Source organism: Rosa rugosa, chromosome 1 (genome assembly GCF_958449725.1).
Source record: "Rosa rugosa chromosome 1, drRosRugo1.1, whole genome shotgun sequence".
Lineage (NCBI taxonomy): Eukaryota > Viridiplantae > Streptophyta > Magnoliopsida > Rosales > Rosaceae > Rosa > Rosa rugosa.
In genome coordinates, this window is record NC_084820.1 from 71,836,113 (window position 1) to 71,851,190 (window position 15,078).

Sequence of the window (15,078 nt, forward strand, 5' to 3'; positions counted from 1 at the left end):
TAGAGGAATTATCTATATATGTAATGATGTTCTGGGGACAGAAGCTTGATGCTCTGCTATTCTCAACTGCTGTAGTACTTGAATCAGTTTAACAAATTCCTTCTTGAATAAAAAAAAAAAAAGGTGGAAAAATCTCAACGCAAAAGGTTTCTATCTATCAATTCATAAGACAGTTGAGACATGCATTTTGGGAGTTAATCAATTCATATATATCGTTGCTAAGGAAGACCTTAGAATATCATGTGAACCTTTAAAAGAGCATTAATCTGGATATCTTAGACTAATTCCGCGAATCTTGAAAATACAAACTATTTTTGTTTACAAGCTAGTGATGAATAGTCATAAATATCCAAGTGAACCCTGTTCAATTCCTTCTCACTATATGTCCATGACTATAGTTTCATACCAACTCGTTTTTTCTTGGCAGGTAAAAGGAAAATGTATGTTGTGTGATATGACTAGTTTAAAGACTTTGGTTGCTAGAATTTAAGAAGTACATGTCTTTGTTATCCATGCAATTCACTACAGATAATATGTAATGACAATTTGCTCCAAGTTTGGATGATTTCATTAAGGTATTGGAAGATGCTAAAAAACGAGTAGGAATTTCTTTTGAAATTAAATTAAAGACACCGTGACCTATTAATTAGCATTAATCTGGATATCTTAGACTAATTCGGCGAATCTTGAAAATACAAAATATAATTTCTCCTTCATAGTCACTGACTCACTGTTTACCAATTCATCTTTGTTCGAAGGGAACGGCGTCCATGCCACCTCAATAGAGTATACGGTAAGTGATTGTGCACCGCCCATTTTGTTCGCCTAACGTGTCGTCCATGGTGGTCTTTACTTATACATAAATACAACTCACCGTCTTTCATTCTTCCTCTTTCGTAATCACAAAGCATTTTTCAATTTCACTCTTTTTGCCCTTTTACATATATAGCAGCATTCCTCATGGCCAAGATCAAGATTGCCATAAATGGTATTGAATATTGTATTTCTTCATTGTGGTTGAGCTATTTGCATTACATCAATGGTCTTGATCTGATGTTATGTGGTGAAGGATTTGGAAGAATCGGCCGCTTGGTGACAAGGGTTGCTCTACAAAGAGATGATATCGAAATAGTTGGTATAAATGATCCAAACATCGATGCCAAGTATATGGTATGCACACAATTTTGGATTTGCTTGAGTTTTTGCAGAAATATGATATGTTTGTAGGCGGGCCCAAGTTTTGTATCCTTAGACAAAGTAACATTGTTAGATGAGTAAGCTTAGTGTAGTATGAAGTTAACCGGTTTAACTACTCATGTAGCGTTATGTAAATGTATGCATGTCTTTGTGCATGAGATTTGATTTCTCATCGGCTTTTCGGTTATTTGAGGATTGTGTATGTATCTATACACCATGCAGATCTACATGTTTAAGTACGATAGTGTTCACGGTAGGTGGAAGCACCAACATGAACTTTCGCTTAAGGACGAGAAGACCATTCTCTTTGGTGACCACCCAGTTAGAATTTTTGATGGCAGGTATACCGACTTAATTACCAGTTAGAACCTAATTCGATCCTATGTTTACTTTGTTCGCTAGAGTACTGAAATATCAAGTTTCCTGTACGTTTGATTAACTAGGGATCCCGCGTACATCCCATGGCAAGAGGTCGATGCTGAATTTGTGGTTGAGGCCTCTGGAAATATGACGGATCACGCCAGAGCTGCTCTCCATATGCAGGTGAACTTTGATATTAATCAATGGTTATGATCTCGTGTTTACTATATAATAACATACATGTATAGTTAAATAGTTTGTTTAATACACATACAGTATGGTGCAAGGAAGGTTGTAATTACAGCTCCTAGTAGCGATGCTCCTATGTTCGTTGTAGGCGTAAATGAGAAGGAGTACACTCCGGATCTTAAAGTTGTTTCTAATGCAAGCTGTGCTATCAACTGTCTTGCTCCATTGGCAAAGGTATCAACTTGATTTCATATTAGTTACTTGATTAATTAACTGGTTAACTAATTATGATACATATATTGACAGGTTATCCATGAGAAATTTGGTATTGTGGAGGGTCTAATGACTACGGTCCACTCTATTACTGGTCAGTATGTATGTAAAATGTATTCATATCAGTTGCGAGCTTAGCCTTAAGCCTTTTATTGATCTTGTTGGAGACTGTAGAATCCCACATTGTGAAATCTGAGGCTTGCATAGATTAATGTATATGTACTCATTTCAGCAGAAAGTAAGCTAGCCCTGTAATGGGATTGTTGGTTGACTTATTTTTCGATGCAATGCAGCTTTTCAAAAAGCCGTTGATGCACCATGTCAGAAAGACTGGAGAGTCGGTAGAGCTGCTGGGCGCAACATCATTCCTAGCTCCAATACTGCTAGGAATGATGTCAAGCTAGCCCTTTCTGTCCGTGCTACTTGTCTAATTTTGTTTCATCAAATTTTTTTTTTTTTTTTTTGAAATAGTTCATCAAATTTTTAAAAATGTTGAGAATTAGAGCTGATTTGATTTTTGCAGGGTGTTGGTAAAGTGCTGCCGGCACTGGAAGGGAAGCTAACAGGAATGGCCTTCTGCATTCCCACTGTTGATGTTTCTGTGGTTGACCTCACTGTGAGACTTGAGAAGCAGGCTACTTATGATGAGATAAAAAATGCTATCAAGTAAGGATTAGGAAGGAAGGTTCACTATGATTTCTTGGGTTACTTGGTTGCATCTATAGGCCAGATTATTCTGTTTGATGATATAACCTACTCATCTTTGATGATCTGCTCATCTAAATTTTAGTTCTGTTGCAAATTGCAGGACAGAATCTGAGGGTAGCCTGAAAGGAATCCTTGGATACACTGATGATGATGTGGTTTCCACCGACTTTTTAGGTGACAATAGGTGAGGATATTCATGGAACATGTATCTAGTACACAAAACTTCGGAAATATAATGTAATGCGCTGCCTCTGTAGATTGGATTTTCAGTAGTTTCTGGTTGTGTGCCTTTCTTTTCGACCTTTTTCATGGCAAATGCAGGAGCTATTTCTCAGTGAGTGCACCATATGTTATGTTGCAGGTCGAGCATTTTCGATGCCAAGGCTGGAATTGCTTTGAATGACAACTTTGTGAAGCTTGTCTCTTGGTATGATAACGAATGGGCTTATAGGTAATTATCTCAATATTTTCATTATACAATCTGGGTTTCTTTAACATCATTGTGGGATACTAAATGTAATACACTTTGCAGCTCACGAGTTATCGACTTGATCTGTCACATGGCCTCTGTTAGCCAAGATGAAAGTTCAGAGGCAGCTAATTCTTGACAATTGTTCACCGAAATTTTCTGAACTGAGGATGTTATCTACCATTTCTTTGACAGAAAGTAAAAATAGCACCACTGCTTCTGCAATTCTGGGTTTGACATGGTGTTGAGACTTATTGTGTCTTACAGGTTTTTGCTAACTGCAGTAAAGATGACTCAAATTCATTTTGTAAAGAGTTACTCCAGTAGCTTTGGCTACGATGAAATACAAGCACTGTTCACAGAACATGTCAAATTCTGCCTTGTTGCTTTGCTTATTGCCCTAGTGTTTTATATATTTAAGAAGAACTGCTGAATATATAAGGAAACAGATATAACAAAGGACAAGGACATATCCAGCAGCATATTAACAAAAGAGCTCCAATATTTCTAATCAAAGTAGTGAAAGTACCAACAAACATGCAGAATGTTTAGCCATTTAAACAACATCCAGAAGCTTTCCTAAAACCATTAGTTTTTTTTTTTTTTTTAACATTATGAAGGTTCCGACTATTTCCAAGCAAAAACAGAAAAGCTTCTTGAAATATCCCCTCTTCTGGCTATTTATGATCCGGTCATGCTTGTGCTGCTTCTTGAGACCCTGCAAAATTTTAAACAATATATATTAAATTCCAAAATGAACTAAATCAAGTCCACCGAGTTCAGCAAGGATAAAGAACAATTATATCCACCAATTTTCTTATTAGATAGTGTAAATGCATAACATAAACAGAAAATACAGTATCAAGCAAAGCTTAAACACACAAGTCACACATCATATTAATTTCTCCAACTTCCTAATAAAGCAAGAATTGTAGTGGTGAATTTCTGGATTTATCAAGCAATATCTAACACTGAGAAAAAAGAGGAGCCAGAAAATACAAGCAACCAAACTAACTTGACTGCATACACTGTACAGTATATCTGCAAAGGGATCAAGGGACTCTAGAAAAGGAACCAATTCTAAATGTACATCCCAATTGATGTCCAACAAAGTTTTGAAAATCTACTACTGAATTAGAAGTTCACGAAAACTATAGACCTGAGCAGGTTGAGCTTATAGACTTAACTTCATGGTGTATCATATCCCTTAATATTAACAAAAAACATGGAATACCATCCTTCTGTAACAGCAAGGTAATCAATTTGCGGAGCACTATGAGAAGTAGCAAGCGCATGGCTCTCTGCTCTTCACTCGAGGCTCCACTTTGTTTAACCACCACAGATACATGGTTACATTAATGCTTTATTATATCATAAGCAGAAAGTTGTCTAAACTAAACTAGAAATTTGATCACACCCTATTCCGGTTAATCAATTCTCATCAGGATAGGTTTAGTCTACTTCAATGCTTATTATATCATAACTAATCATAATGCTGTTCAAACTAAGCTAGAAAGCAGACATGATTATAGGTTTAGTCTACTTCAATGCTTATTATATCATAACTAATCATAATGCTGTTCAAACTAAGCTAGAAAGCAGACATGATTATAGGTTTAGTCTACTTCAATGCTTATTATATCATAACTAATCATAATGCTGTTCAAACTAAGCTAGAAAGCAGACATGATTATAGGTTTAGTCTACTTCAATGCTTATTATATCATAACTAATCATAATGCTGTTCAAACTAAGCTAGAAAGCAGACATGATTATAGGTTTAGTCTACTTCAATGCTTATTATATCATAACTAATCATAATGCTGTCCAAACTAAGCTAGAAAGCAGAGATGATTATAGTTCTCATTGCCATTCAGTTATCAATTCGCAACTAAAACCAGACACAGAGTCTACTCAAACATTCCAATACATATGCATAGAATTCAAGTTTCAACTCACACCAAAAACAAGCAAATTTAGAGCAAAGCAAAGTATAGTTCTCATTGCCATTCAGTTATCAATTCGCAACTAAACCAGATACAGAGTCTACTCAAACATTCCAATACATATGCATAGAATTCAAGTTTCAACTCACACCAAAAACAAGCAAATTTAGAGCAAAGCAAATCATAACATAATGGGCGAAACAACAAGATTGGAGTGAAATCGATTACATTCAACGACCACCACCGAGGCCGAAGAGGACCTGGTTCCCCTTAGGCAGGTAGTTGACATTCGGCGACTTGGCGAGCGTGGCGGCAATCTCTCTACTGGCCTCTATCCTCCTAAGTTCAATCAAGTCACTTCCGGCAGCGGCAGTCGCCTCAGAAATCAGCTTAGCAGATTCACTCTCACCCTGAGCCCTGATAATAGCAGCCCTCCTCTCCTGCTCCGCCTTCGCCACAACAAACTTGGAGCGCTCCGCCTCCTGCTGCGCCACCTGCTTCTGCTCGACGGCGCGTGAGAACTCCGCCCCGTACGACAAGTGCGTGATGGCCACGTCGTCCAGCTCAATGTTGAAATCCTTAGCCCTGCGGATCAAGCTCTCCCGCACCAGCGCCGACACGTGCGGCCGCTCCGTCAGGAGCTGATCGGCGTTGAACTGCGCCACCACCGCCTTGAGAACCTCGTTCCCGATCGAGGGGAGGACCTTCTCGTCGTACTCGAGCCCCAGGGTTTTGAAGATCTGAGGGAGGCGACTGACCTCGGGGCGGGAGAGAACCCTAAGAGTGAGGTTGACCATCTGTAGATCCTTGGTGCCGGAGATGGAGGAGAAGGTGTGGGGGCGGGTCCTGATGTCGAAGATGTAGGGCTTCTGGAGCCATGGGATCAGGAAGTGGGTGCCTTCGCCGACGGTTTCGTCGATGACGCCGCGGAAACGGTCGAAGAGGACGGCGCGCTGGCCGCCGTCGACGGTGTAGAGGGCGGAGTTGACGATTGTGGCGCCGGCGCCGAGGCCGAAGGCGGCGCGTGCGAGGTTGGTGAGGAAGGACACGGCGGCTTGGTTGCTTCCCATGGTGTGATGAAGAGAAGGTGAGATGGGTTTTCTGGAGTGGGGAGGAGGTAGGGTTTATGATGTTTAAAACCCCTTCGGACTACTTGGGCAAGAGGGCAGTTTCTCAGAGGTGGGCTGGGCTTTGGATAACTCCTTCTTGTGACTTGGGCCGTAGTTTGCGTCTTACGAAATTTCTTTTTTACATTTTTATCGTATTGTTTTAGAAAGAAAATGGTATTGTCTAGATACCAGCTCCCCTCCATGTTCTTGCAATCACCTAAAACATGATTCTATTATGAGTTCGATCTCAAGCTCTCAAATGATCTAACAACCCGATTTTATTATGGAACCCTCAAATATACCCTTAGAAGAGCCTCAAATTCTAAATTGTGGACAACTTATGCAGCAAGCATAGGTATAACAAAAAAATAAAATAATAACTTGAGGAGTGAAGGAATGAGGGACCCTTCTTTTTTTTTTTTTTTTTTTTTTTTTTTTTTGAATTAAGCTCACGGGGCAAAATAAATATTCATCACAAGTCAAAATAGGGAAATGAGGGACCTTGGTGGTGGCAGAAGGCGACATTTTAAATAAATAAAAAAGTGCAATTAAATCTCTCATAAAATTCTATAACTTTTTTCGCCCTTCTTATCGAGGTTTTCTAGTTCTCTCGGTGGTTAAGGGCTTAGAATTATGAAATGAAAAGAATTTTAGAGAGTCATGATAAGATTGTCCTGAATTGGTTACCCACAACGAAAGTATTTTAGGGTCAAAAAAAAAAAGGCTCTTCTATACGGTAAGAGCAAAGTACAATTGAGCATTGGTACTCAAACAATCCTTATATGCTTAATCAGGCTAGAAATTCTCTGATCCTTTTTTTCTGTTTTTGATCATTGGAAAATTGATATAAGCGTTGGAGCAGGGACATATGTTTAAGGCAATCAACTCCATCTGATCACAAAGAAGGGATTAAGCTAGATGATTAAGAGGAAGAGATGGAGCGAGCTAGCCATTGATAATTTGATACACCAATTGAAAGCATAAAACACTAGGCAAAGAAGCCAAGTCTGAGTCTACTACAGAGCTTGGTGCCAAAACCCTAAAGATCATAAGGGTTGGGAAGATTACAAATGCCCTGATTGGCTGTGCCATGTGCTAATAAACAGAAAAGAGGTGCCAGTTTTACCTTTGTCGACTGTCATGCCTCTAAATCTTCTGGGATTCCTTTGAATGATTGCTTCTTTTGCAGTTAATTGGGGAAATTATGAGATGGAATGTCATGAAAAGCAGAAGTGATTTCATTTACGGAGATTTAGCCCCCAATTAGCAAAGAACCAGAAAAACTTTCGAATTATATATGAATCGGGTTAGCGTGCTCCTACATCTTTGTGGTGCCTAAAAATTCACACACTAAAATTTATTTACCCAATTCCTGTTTAACTCACAATGAGTCCTTTTACTCTGTTAGTCATCTCGATCTACATATATATTGTGTTAAACCAGAAGTTTTCTTTCACAATTCCAAGGCTAGCTATTTCGATCCATACAGCAGTAATCTAGATATCTTCGTTCTATATGCTTTATGAAAGGGAAAGGGTATGCCTTGGACTCGGAGCACCTGAGTCCGCAACCTGTGGCTTTGAGTGGTACACACTAGTACCCAACACCGAACTCTCCAGTACCTAAGAACAAATTCACTAGCTCTCAATATATATTAGTTGTTCTTAATCTAACTGTACGTTGATAACAATGTACCTTCAATCATCGTCTCCTGATCGATTTAGTTCCCTTATGAACACGTCGATCAATAACAACCCCAGCAGATTTACGTCAATCAATGTTTATCTTCTTTCTGTTTTTGGCACAGGGCCCTGCTTCTAATTAAAGTTACAAAAGTTACAGCGACCATCAGGGTGCTAAAGATAGGATGTTAATTGCCAATGCAGTTCTTTGTCACATACTGTCGTTCCTTCTTACCAACTATACTTGTATTATTTTCCATCTGGTCTGATCCCAAACGAAAGAGCATAACACATAATTTCTTTGCTGATGAATTCCAAAGACACAAAACGAAACAAGAGAAAGAAGAGGAAGGTACAATAGCAGATAAAATCTTCATGCCACCCCAAAGAATATGGATCGACGCCGCGATCGCTCTTTTCCATCGTCGCGTCGTCACTGTTCGAAACCCTAGAGGCAGATTTATACTGGGAAAACCTTAGAAAGATTTCTTTTTTAAGGGAAGGATCGAGTAGCGGGAACCTATCATTAGGACTTGCAGTTACGCTCATGTCATGCTTTGAGTGATGACATTTCTAGCATTAGTGGGCTCATGGGTGGGCTTAGGCCGCATTCGAAGCTTACGAACCAGGCACAGTAAAGTCTGTGGCAAGTGAGTTGTGCCCAAGTCCAACGCCTCTTACGGTTAATGAAGGGATTAAGCATCAAACACTGGCAAAGAAGCCAAGTCTGAGTCTACTATTGAGCTTGGTGCCAAAACCCTAAAGATCAGAAGCGTTGGAAGTTTAGACTTTAGTACAAATGCCCTGATTGGTGTGTCATGTGCTAATAAGCAGAAAAGAGGTACCGGTTTTACTACTCTGTCATGCTTCTAAATCTTCTGGGATTCCTTTGAATGATTGTGTCTTTTGCATGTGAGGAGATTATGTGAATATGTGATGGTGTATTAAATAAAAGCAGGAATGACCTTAGCTCATTTGTGGAGCCTTAAAATTACGCACTAAAATTCACCACTCAATTTCTCATTTACCCCATTCCTGTTTAGCTTATAATGGAGTCTACCTTTTACTTTGTTAGTGAAAGGGTTTGACCAAAAGTTTTCTTTCACTATTCCAATGCTTCTGTGATCAACTTTCACACAGCAGTTCTAGATATAGAAAGAAGATACGATTTATGAAAGGGAAAGGGTGTGCCTTGGACTTCGACTTGGAGCAGCTGAGCCTTTGTGTACATACAAATCTCAAGAAACATTCATAATTCGTTTTGCTACATATTTCATCTCTAAGCAAATAATTTTCACTAGTACCTAACAACATACACTCCAGTACCCAAGAATAAATTCACTAGCACACTTTAGATCTTAATCGAAGCGTTAATAACCACCCATTGACCATGCGATCAATCAAGACTCTTGCTTGACTTGAGTTCCCCTATGAACATCAATCTGTATGCATAACTAGTCTTCATACCCTGATAAAAAATTGTCTGGTTTCTATCTGAAATGTGCAAGTGATGTGTAGATATAAGACGATGCTTCTTATATATACCAAGAACATGTTAATCCCAGCTATGCATTATAGAATTTGATTAATGTATCATTCAGTTGGGCCCAAAACTTTTGGAGATTGGTTATTGAACATCATATTCATAGGTGGTGGAAGGCACCATCCTACTGTCCTACTGATGTCCCCCATTAGGTACTACCCAACTCAAGTTTAACAAATTAATGGTGGGTCGGATTCTATTCGATCCTATTTCCATTCCTATTCCTATCTCACCACTAGTGATTCACAGAAAGCTACATGCTTTTCCCTTTTCCCTCCATCATTATCACATCAACTTGGTCATCGATCTATTGTCCTCATTCATCAAGGTCCTAATCCTATCACATATATGTAGAACTTCTCTTGTTGTAGAAATATAAAGGACTATATATCATCTATCACTCTTATGCTAGTATATACTAGGATGAATCTACATGCTTTTTCTTTCTGGATTTTTCCATGTGAAGGGTTAGGCACTTGGGCTTCAATGAATTCCATTAAAGCAAAGAAAGAGACTCATGGAAATTTGACATGTCACATGCAGCATGCATTATTATTGCTAAAGGCTTTTTAAAGTCAGTATTGGGTAGTAACCCACTATTCCCAATTCATAGCTTTTGAATCTTGTTCTTCTCAAAAAGTTAGAAAGGCTGGTGCAGGCCTCTCTCTCTCATTTTCACATGCCATCTTTTGCTTTTAGGAGAGCTAGCTGTATGTCCCAATAAGACTACACCTTCCCAACCTTATAGTTCAGTTTCTCTTGGAATGAGTTAACAAATCCAACTAGCTAGGCTATACCATATCTCTTGCTTTAGAATTGATCTGCTGGTAGTTTTATTCCGCAGGAGAACAGAAAAATAAGAAAAGCAGGTGATTAAAACCTCTTGAAAGGTTTTCTTTATGGTCTGAATGATAAGGGAATTACCTATTTATGTGCCATGGTTGGGTTTATTAAGTCTAAATTTTGGACATTATGTCAAAGCTGTGGGTTTGCACCGACCCAATATTAATTTATGCAGTTAATAGATGAACCATTAAGGTCAGCACATAGAAGTTGGTTTGAGTAAGCCACCTATCACCTCCTAACATTAAGTTCCTGTAAATCTAAGTTAATTGGTTTCTGAGTTCTTAATTAGAATAAAAATTTCCTAAAGTATATAAACCAGATTCTGGAGTCAAAGGCTAAACATCAGTATTATCTTTGGTTGAGTCCTTGACTGGGACAACAAAGTGGATTATGATGCAGTTAGAGTGTCACTTTATCCCCTTACTGTCTAATTAGAGTAGCTAACGACCAAAGAATAAAGCAAAACCATAATAAGTACAAGTCTGAAAATCAAAACTTAAAGTAATGATATATTTAAGAGTCACTAAGAATTTTCTCATATCATAAACTCTCTCTCTGAAAAGCTCCACCTCCATTTCTGAAAAGCTCTGCCTTCCTTCAGTTCTGCCTCAATCTTTTTGATCATTCCGACATCTTTGAGCACGGTAATTCTTCCTCTCCTCTATGATCATTATCAATATTCCAACCAATAAACTTTAGTCTAATCTATCTAATTCTTTAAGACCATCATCATTTCTGCATCTGTAACTTTCACAGTACAAAAGGAATCTCCTTTCATCTTGAAATTTCATTTTAAATTAAAATTTTCAGTTTTTGTTCATCAAACCTTTCTTTCTTTGTATCGGTGAACTTGGATTCTCTGTTCCAATTTTCTGCGTTAGGAATTGCTAAGATCAATTTTAGCGGTGTATCATAAATCTAATGGTTATGAGTCTATCTTTAACTCTACACACCTAAAAAGTGTTACGAATTCATTTCAGCTCCCATATACTTTTACGACTAGGATTAAAAGTCATAGCAGATCCCAAAACACAAAATCGAACCATAGCATTCTAAGTCATTTATAGTTTATGTGCTATCCGCCAGTCCCTTTATCTGTCACAACCAAATGTCTATCATCCGCCTTTGATATCTTCTGAAAATATTTGATATTGACCCTATTTTATTGTAACATATCTCAAAGGGCCTGTTTCTTTTCCTGCCTTCCATTTGTGTAAGCAATGATGGTTGTTTCCCTTCTCATCTAAACTACTTGATATTATTAACAATCCCATCCTCTCTAACCTTGGCCTCAACACTTAAGGCAATTCTTAATTCCCTTTGCTGCATGTGCTTCGGTTTATTTATTCTTCATTTCCATTTTCATATTTCTAAGTGAACTATTTGAACAGCAGGTAGTAGTTCAACTCCTTAAATTAATACAAAACCAGGGTCCTCTTCTCCTCTCATTGTGTGAGCTTTCCTCAACTCTCACTCAATTTGGTTGTTCCTACTAGTACTGCATTATATTTTCCTAAACACCTTCTACAGAATGCCTCCTACATATTTTCCTCTCCGGTGGGAAAGCACCGGAGACCAATGGTGGTATGCTTCTCCGATTGACTATGCAGCCGCCAATGGACAGTATGACTTGGTCCGAGAGCTCATCCGCATTGACAGCAACCACCTCATCAAGCTCACATCTCTACGTAGAATTCGCCGCCTTGAGACTGTTTGGGATGATGAAGAGCAGTTCCATGGCGTAGCCAAGTGTCGTGCACATGTTGCGCGAAAGCTTTTCCATGAATGTGAGTCTAAACAGGGAAAGAACTCCCTCATTCGAGCTGGTTATGGTGGATGGCTCATTTACACAGCTTCGTCAGCTGGACAGCTTGGTTTTGTCCAAGAGTTGCTTGAGAGAAACCCTCTTCTTGTTTTCGGGGAAGGAGAGTTTGGCGTTACTGATATACTGTACGCTGCTGCTAGGAGCAAGAATGCTGAGGTTTTCAGGCTGCTGTTTGACTTTGCAGTTTCTCCACGATTTTCGGGCAGAGGTGGGGAATTGGAGGAACACATTGGGGAGATTCCTTGTGTTTATAAGAGGGAGATGGTTAACAGGGCGGTTCATGCTGCTGTCAGAGGAGGAAACTTGTTGGTTTTGAAGGAGCTTCTTTCGGATTGCAATGATGTTTTGGCTTATAGGGATGTTCAGGGATCCACTATTCTACATGCAGCAGCTGGAAAAGGACGGGTAGAGGTGAGAATTCTAGCTTCCATTAATATGCATTTTGAAAAGCTTTGACCTTTCTTTTGGGCATTCTTCTTTCACTGTTACAAGCATAAATTTCGAAGATATCTAAATCGATTTTCATAGTAATTGTTGGGGTTGGGGATGACTCAGAATGGTAACAGTTTCTGCCAATTTGAGGTTATGGTTAATTTGTTGTACGGTTGGATATAGTAGCAAGAAGAGAGAAGAAGGTGAATGGCATGACTCTGTATGGCTTTAGTTGTGTTACTACCCAAGATGTCATGAATCATGATCAATAGTTTTAACTTTTAAGGCATATTTGCTGCCATAGATGCTAGATGACTGATTCATGATTGTTCGAAAATTTTATCGATTCTTATTATGAATTCACTATTAAGAGCACTGGTTATAATAGTTACATCTTCATCTTCTATTTGTAGCTGTTCTGTATAAGGCACATGTTGTCCTTTCCCATGGTGAAAATCAACACTTAATTTAAGCCCTGACTGAAACTTTGTTATCATTTGGTCCGTATATTTGATTATTGATCCTTGTTATCGATGCAGGTAGTGAAGTACCTTATAGCCGCATATGATATCATAAACTCCAAAGACCATCAGGGAAACACAGCATTGCATGTTGCAGCTTCTAGGGGCCAATTAGCTGCAGTGGAATCTCTTCTATCTGCATCTCCTTCATCAATGATTTCTACAAAAAACAACTCTGGAGAAACATTTCTCCATAAGGTTATATCTGGCTTCCAAACTCCTGCCTTCCGTAGATTGGACCGACAGATTCATCTCCTGAAGAACTTGGTCTGTGGGAGAGTCTTTGACATTGAAGAAGTCATCAATGCCAAAAACAATGAAGGCCGGACTGCCCTTCACACAGCAATCATTGGCAATGTTCACTCTGACTTGGTGCAACTTCTGATGATGTCTCGATCAATTGATGTCAATGTCCGGGATGTAGATGGCATGACTGCACTTGATTACCTCAGGCAATGGCCTCGTTCTGCATCCTCGGATATACTAATTAGGCAGTTGATTTCGGCTGGGGGGATCTTTGGTTGTCAGGACTATTACAGTGCAAGAAAAGCCATTGCTTCACACTTAAAGATGCAAGGCGATGGAGGCAGTCCTGGAACATCGTTTAAAATCTCCGATACTGAAATCTTTTTGTATACAGGAGTTGAAAATGTACCAGTTGCTAGTGCTGGTCACCAGCACAAGGTTAGTATAGGAAGCAATTCATCTTCACCGGAACTAAATCCACGCAACACAACTGATGAGAACCAGAGCTCAATTAGTACTAAAAAGCCTTCAGGTTCTGTAAACCATGCAGCACAACGACTGAAACGTGCAATAGGGTGGCCCCGGATCAAAGAGAAGAAGCCTGAAAGATTCAAGAAATCAGTAGATTTTGGCAGCACTACTTCAGATGAGGCTCCCACACCACTTCGCCAGAGATTCTCAAAGGCCTCCTCATCACTTCCCAATAACAAAAGAACACTCGCAGTGAGGAGTAACCAATCAAGTCCAACCGCCAAGAAGAAATTTGCTTCGGGTTTAAGGCATGGTGTAATGCAGGCAATCCCACACATAACTGTCCCAGGCCGTTCTCGCTCTAGCTCATTTTCGAAATCATCATCACTCTCTTCACCTAGTTCTCTAGATAAACAGAAAGGTGTTTGCATTGACACTGATGCCACTGGACCATCTTGGTCCAATCAAGTAGATGATGATGACACCCCAAATTTGGGTAAACAAGGCAGCCTTAACAGAAGGTTGAGGAGGCATTACTTCTGTTTTGGGGCATCAGGCCTATCTGTGAAGCACCCGGTTAGCAGGCAACATCAGAACCAAAGCTTCAAGCCTCCTCCTGTTATTTCAGTGGCTTAAACGATTGACTAACATAGAGGAAGATGATCATGTTAGTTCAGCTAGTGGTGCTATTAGTACTACTTTTTTCTGTTTATTTTTGTCTAGTATTTTATGGTATGTTTGCTTGTTTTAACCTGTTAGTTAAAACTTAAAACCGTCCAAGTTAATGCACTTTTCTAAAAGTAGTTAGGATCTATCTTTCATGTGTGAACTTCCTTACTCTTTCCTGGAGAATAAAGAATAAGAGCAGAGAAGAGGAATCCATGAATAGTATTTTTCCTTGGAGAATATATGACCTTCTTATCTTCTTTTTTTTTTTTTTTTGGCAAAGACGTCTTATCTATATAGTAGGTACTATGTATGCCAAGGGTCAATGAACATTGGGCATTTTCTATAAAATCTATTCTGGGTTCTCACTTGGACATTCAGCTCCACTACTGGTTGAGAAAATATAGGTAATCAAAAACAATCTAGTGATCGATTATATTGTTAAAAGGAGGAGATGTAAGAACAATATGAAGTTAAGGTATAACTGTACGTCAACGTCAATAGTTTTCGTATAACTTATTAGGTTCAACGGTCAAACTATAACGTACATCTCGTAGGTTAGTTGTTCAAAGTTCAAACTATGATGATCCAGACA

The 15,078-nt window shown here is 39.0% G+C and overlaps 3 protein-coding genes across 7 annotated transcripts; 2 read left to right on the plus strand and 1 right to left on the minus strand.

The window, feature by feature from the left end:
• The first annotated feature begins 889 nt into the window (after nt 1–889).
• Nucleotides 890–3,577, plus strand: LOC133726702 (glyceraldehyde-3-phosphate dehydrogenase, cytosolic-like). 2 transcript variants are annotated; one of them, XM_062154301.1, is made up of 11 exons: nt 890–988; nt 1,070–1,170; nt 1,420–1,538; nt 1,641–1,740; nt 1,834–1,980; nt 2,053–2,113; nt 2,313–2,431; nt 2,543–2,685; nt 2,810–2,911; nt 3,089–3,178; nt 3,260–3,577. In XM_062154301.1, the coding sequence occupies exons 1-11, from the start codon at nt 961–963 to the stop codon at nt 3,333–3,335; spliced, it is 1,086 nt and encodes a 361-aa protein (XP_062010285.1). In that variant the 5' UTR covers nt 890–960; the 3' UTR covers nt 3,336–3,577. The 2 variants fall into 2 exon arrangements, with proteins under 2 accessions (XP_062010285.1, XP_062010286.1); XM_062154302.1 differs by having other exon boundaries at nt 2,828–2,911.
• A 103-nt stretch (nt 3,578–3,680) lies between these two features.
• Nucleotides 3,681–6,265, minus strand: LOC133726704 (prohibitin-3, mitochondrial). Its single transcript, XM_062154305.1, has 2 exons — nt 5,371–6,265; nt 3,681–3,914 (listed from the first exon to the last, which is right to left on the minus strand). Exon 1 carries the CDS (start codon nt 6,210–6,212, stop codon nt 5,373–5,375), a length of 840 nt encoding a protein of 279 aa, XP_062010289.1. The 5' UTR covers nt 6,213–6,265; the 3' UTR covers nt 3,681–3,914; nt 5,371–5,372.
• Nucleotides 6,266–10,614: 4,349 nt separating this feature from the next.
• LOC133726705 (uncharacterized) lies at nt 10,615–14,725 on the plus strand. Of its 4 annotated transcripts, none has more exons than XM_062154309.1 (4): nt 10,615–10,966; nt 11,714–11,774; nt 11,853–12,558; nt 13,119–14,725. In XM_062154309.1, the coding sequence occupies exons 3-4, from the start codon at nt 11,854–11,856 to the stop codon at nt 14,451–14,453; spliced, it is 2,040 nt and encodes a 679-aa protein (XP_062010293.1). In that variant the 5' UTR covers nt 10,615–10,966; nt 11,714–11,774; nt 11,853; the 3' UTR covers nt 14,454–14,725. The 4 variants fall into 4 exon arrangements, with proteins under 4 accessions (XP_062010293.1, XP_062010291.1, XP_062010292.1 ...); XM_062154307.1 differs by having other exon boundaries at nt 11,717–11,774; XM_062154308.1 differs by having other exon boundaries at nt 11,714–12,558.
• Nucleotides 14,726–15,078: the final 353 nt, after the last annotated feature.

Bases quoted from the DNA above. Each gene is read 5' to 3' on its own strand.
- LOC133726702 (XM_062154301.1), top strand. From the start codon at position 961: ATGGCCAAGATCAAGATTGCCATAAATG. The intron at 989-1,069 runs GTATTGAATATT...TATGTGGTGAAG, and splicing joins GATCAAGATTGCCATAAATG to GATTTGGAAGAATCGGCCGC. The intron at 2,114-2,312 runs GTCAGTATGTAT...GATGCAATGCAG, and splicing joins TACGGTCCACTCTATTACTG to CTTTTCAAAAAGCCGTTGAT.
- LOC133726704 (XM_062154305.1), bottom strand. From the start codon at position 6,212: ATGGGAAGCAACCAAGCCGCCGTGTCCTTCCTCACCAACCTCGCACGC.
- LOC133726705 (XM_062154308.1), top strand. From the start codon at position 11,854: ATGCCTCCTACATATTTTCCTCTCCGGTGGGAAAGCACCGGAGACCAA. The intron at 12,559-13,118 runs GTGAGAATTCTA...TTATCGATGCAG, and splicing joins CTGGAAAAGGACGGGTAGAG to GTAGTGAAGTACCTTATAGC.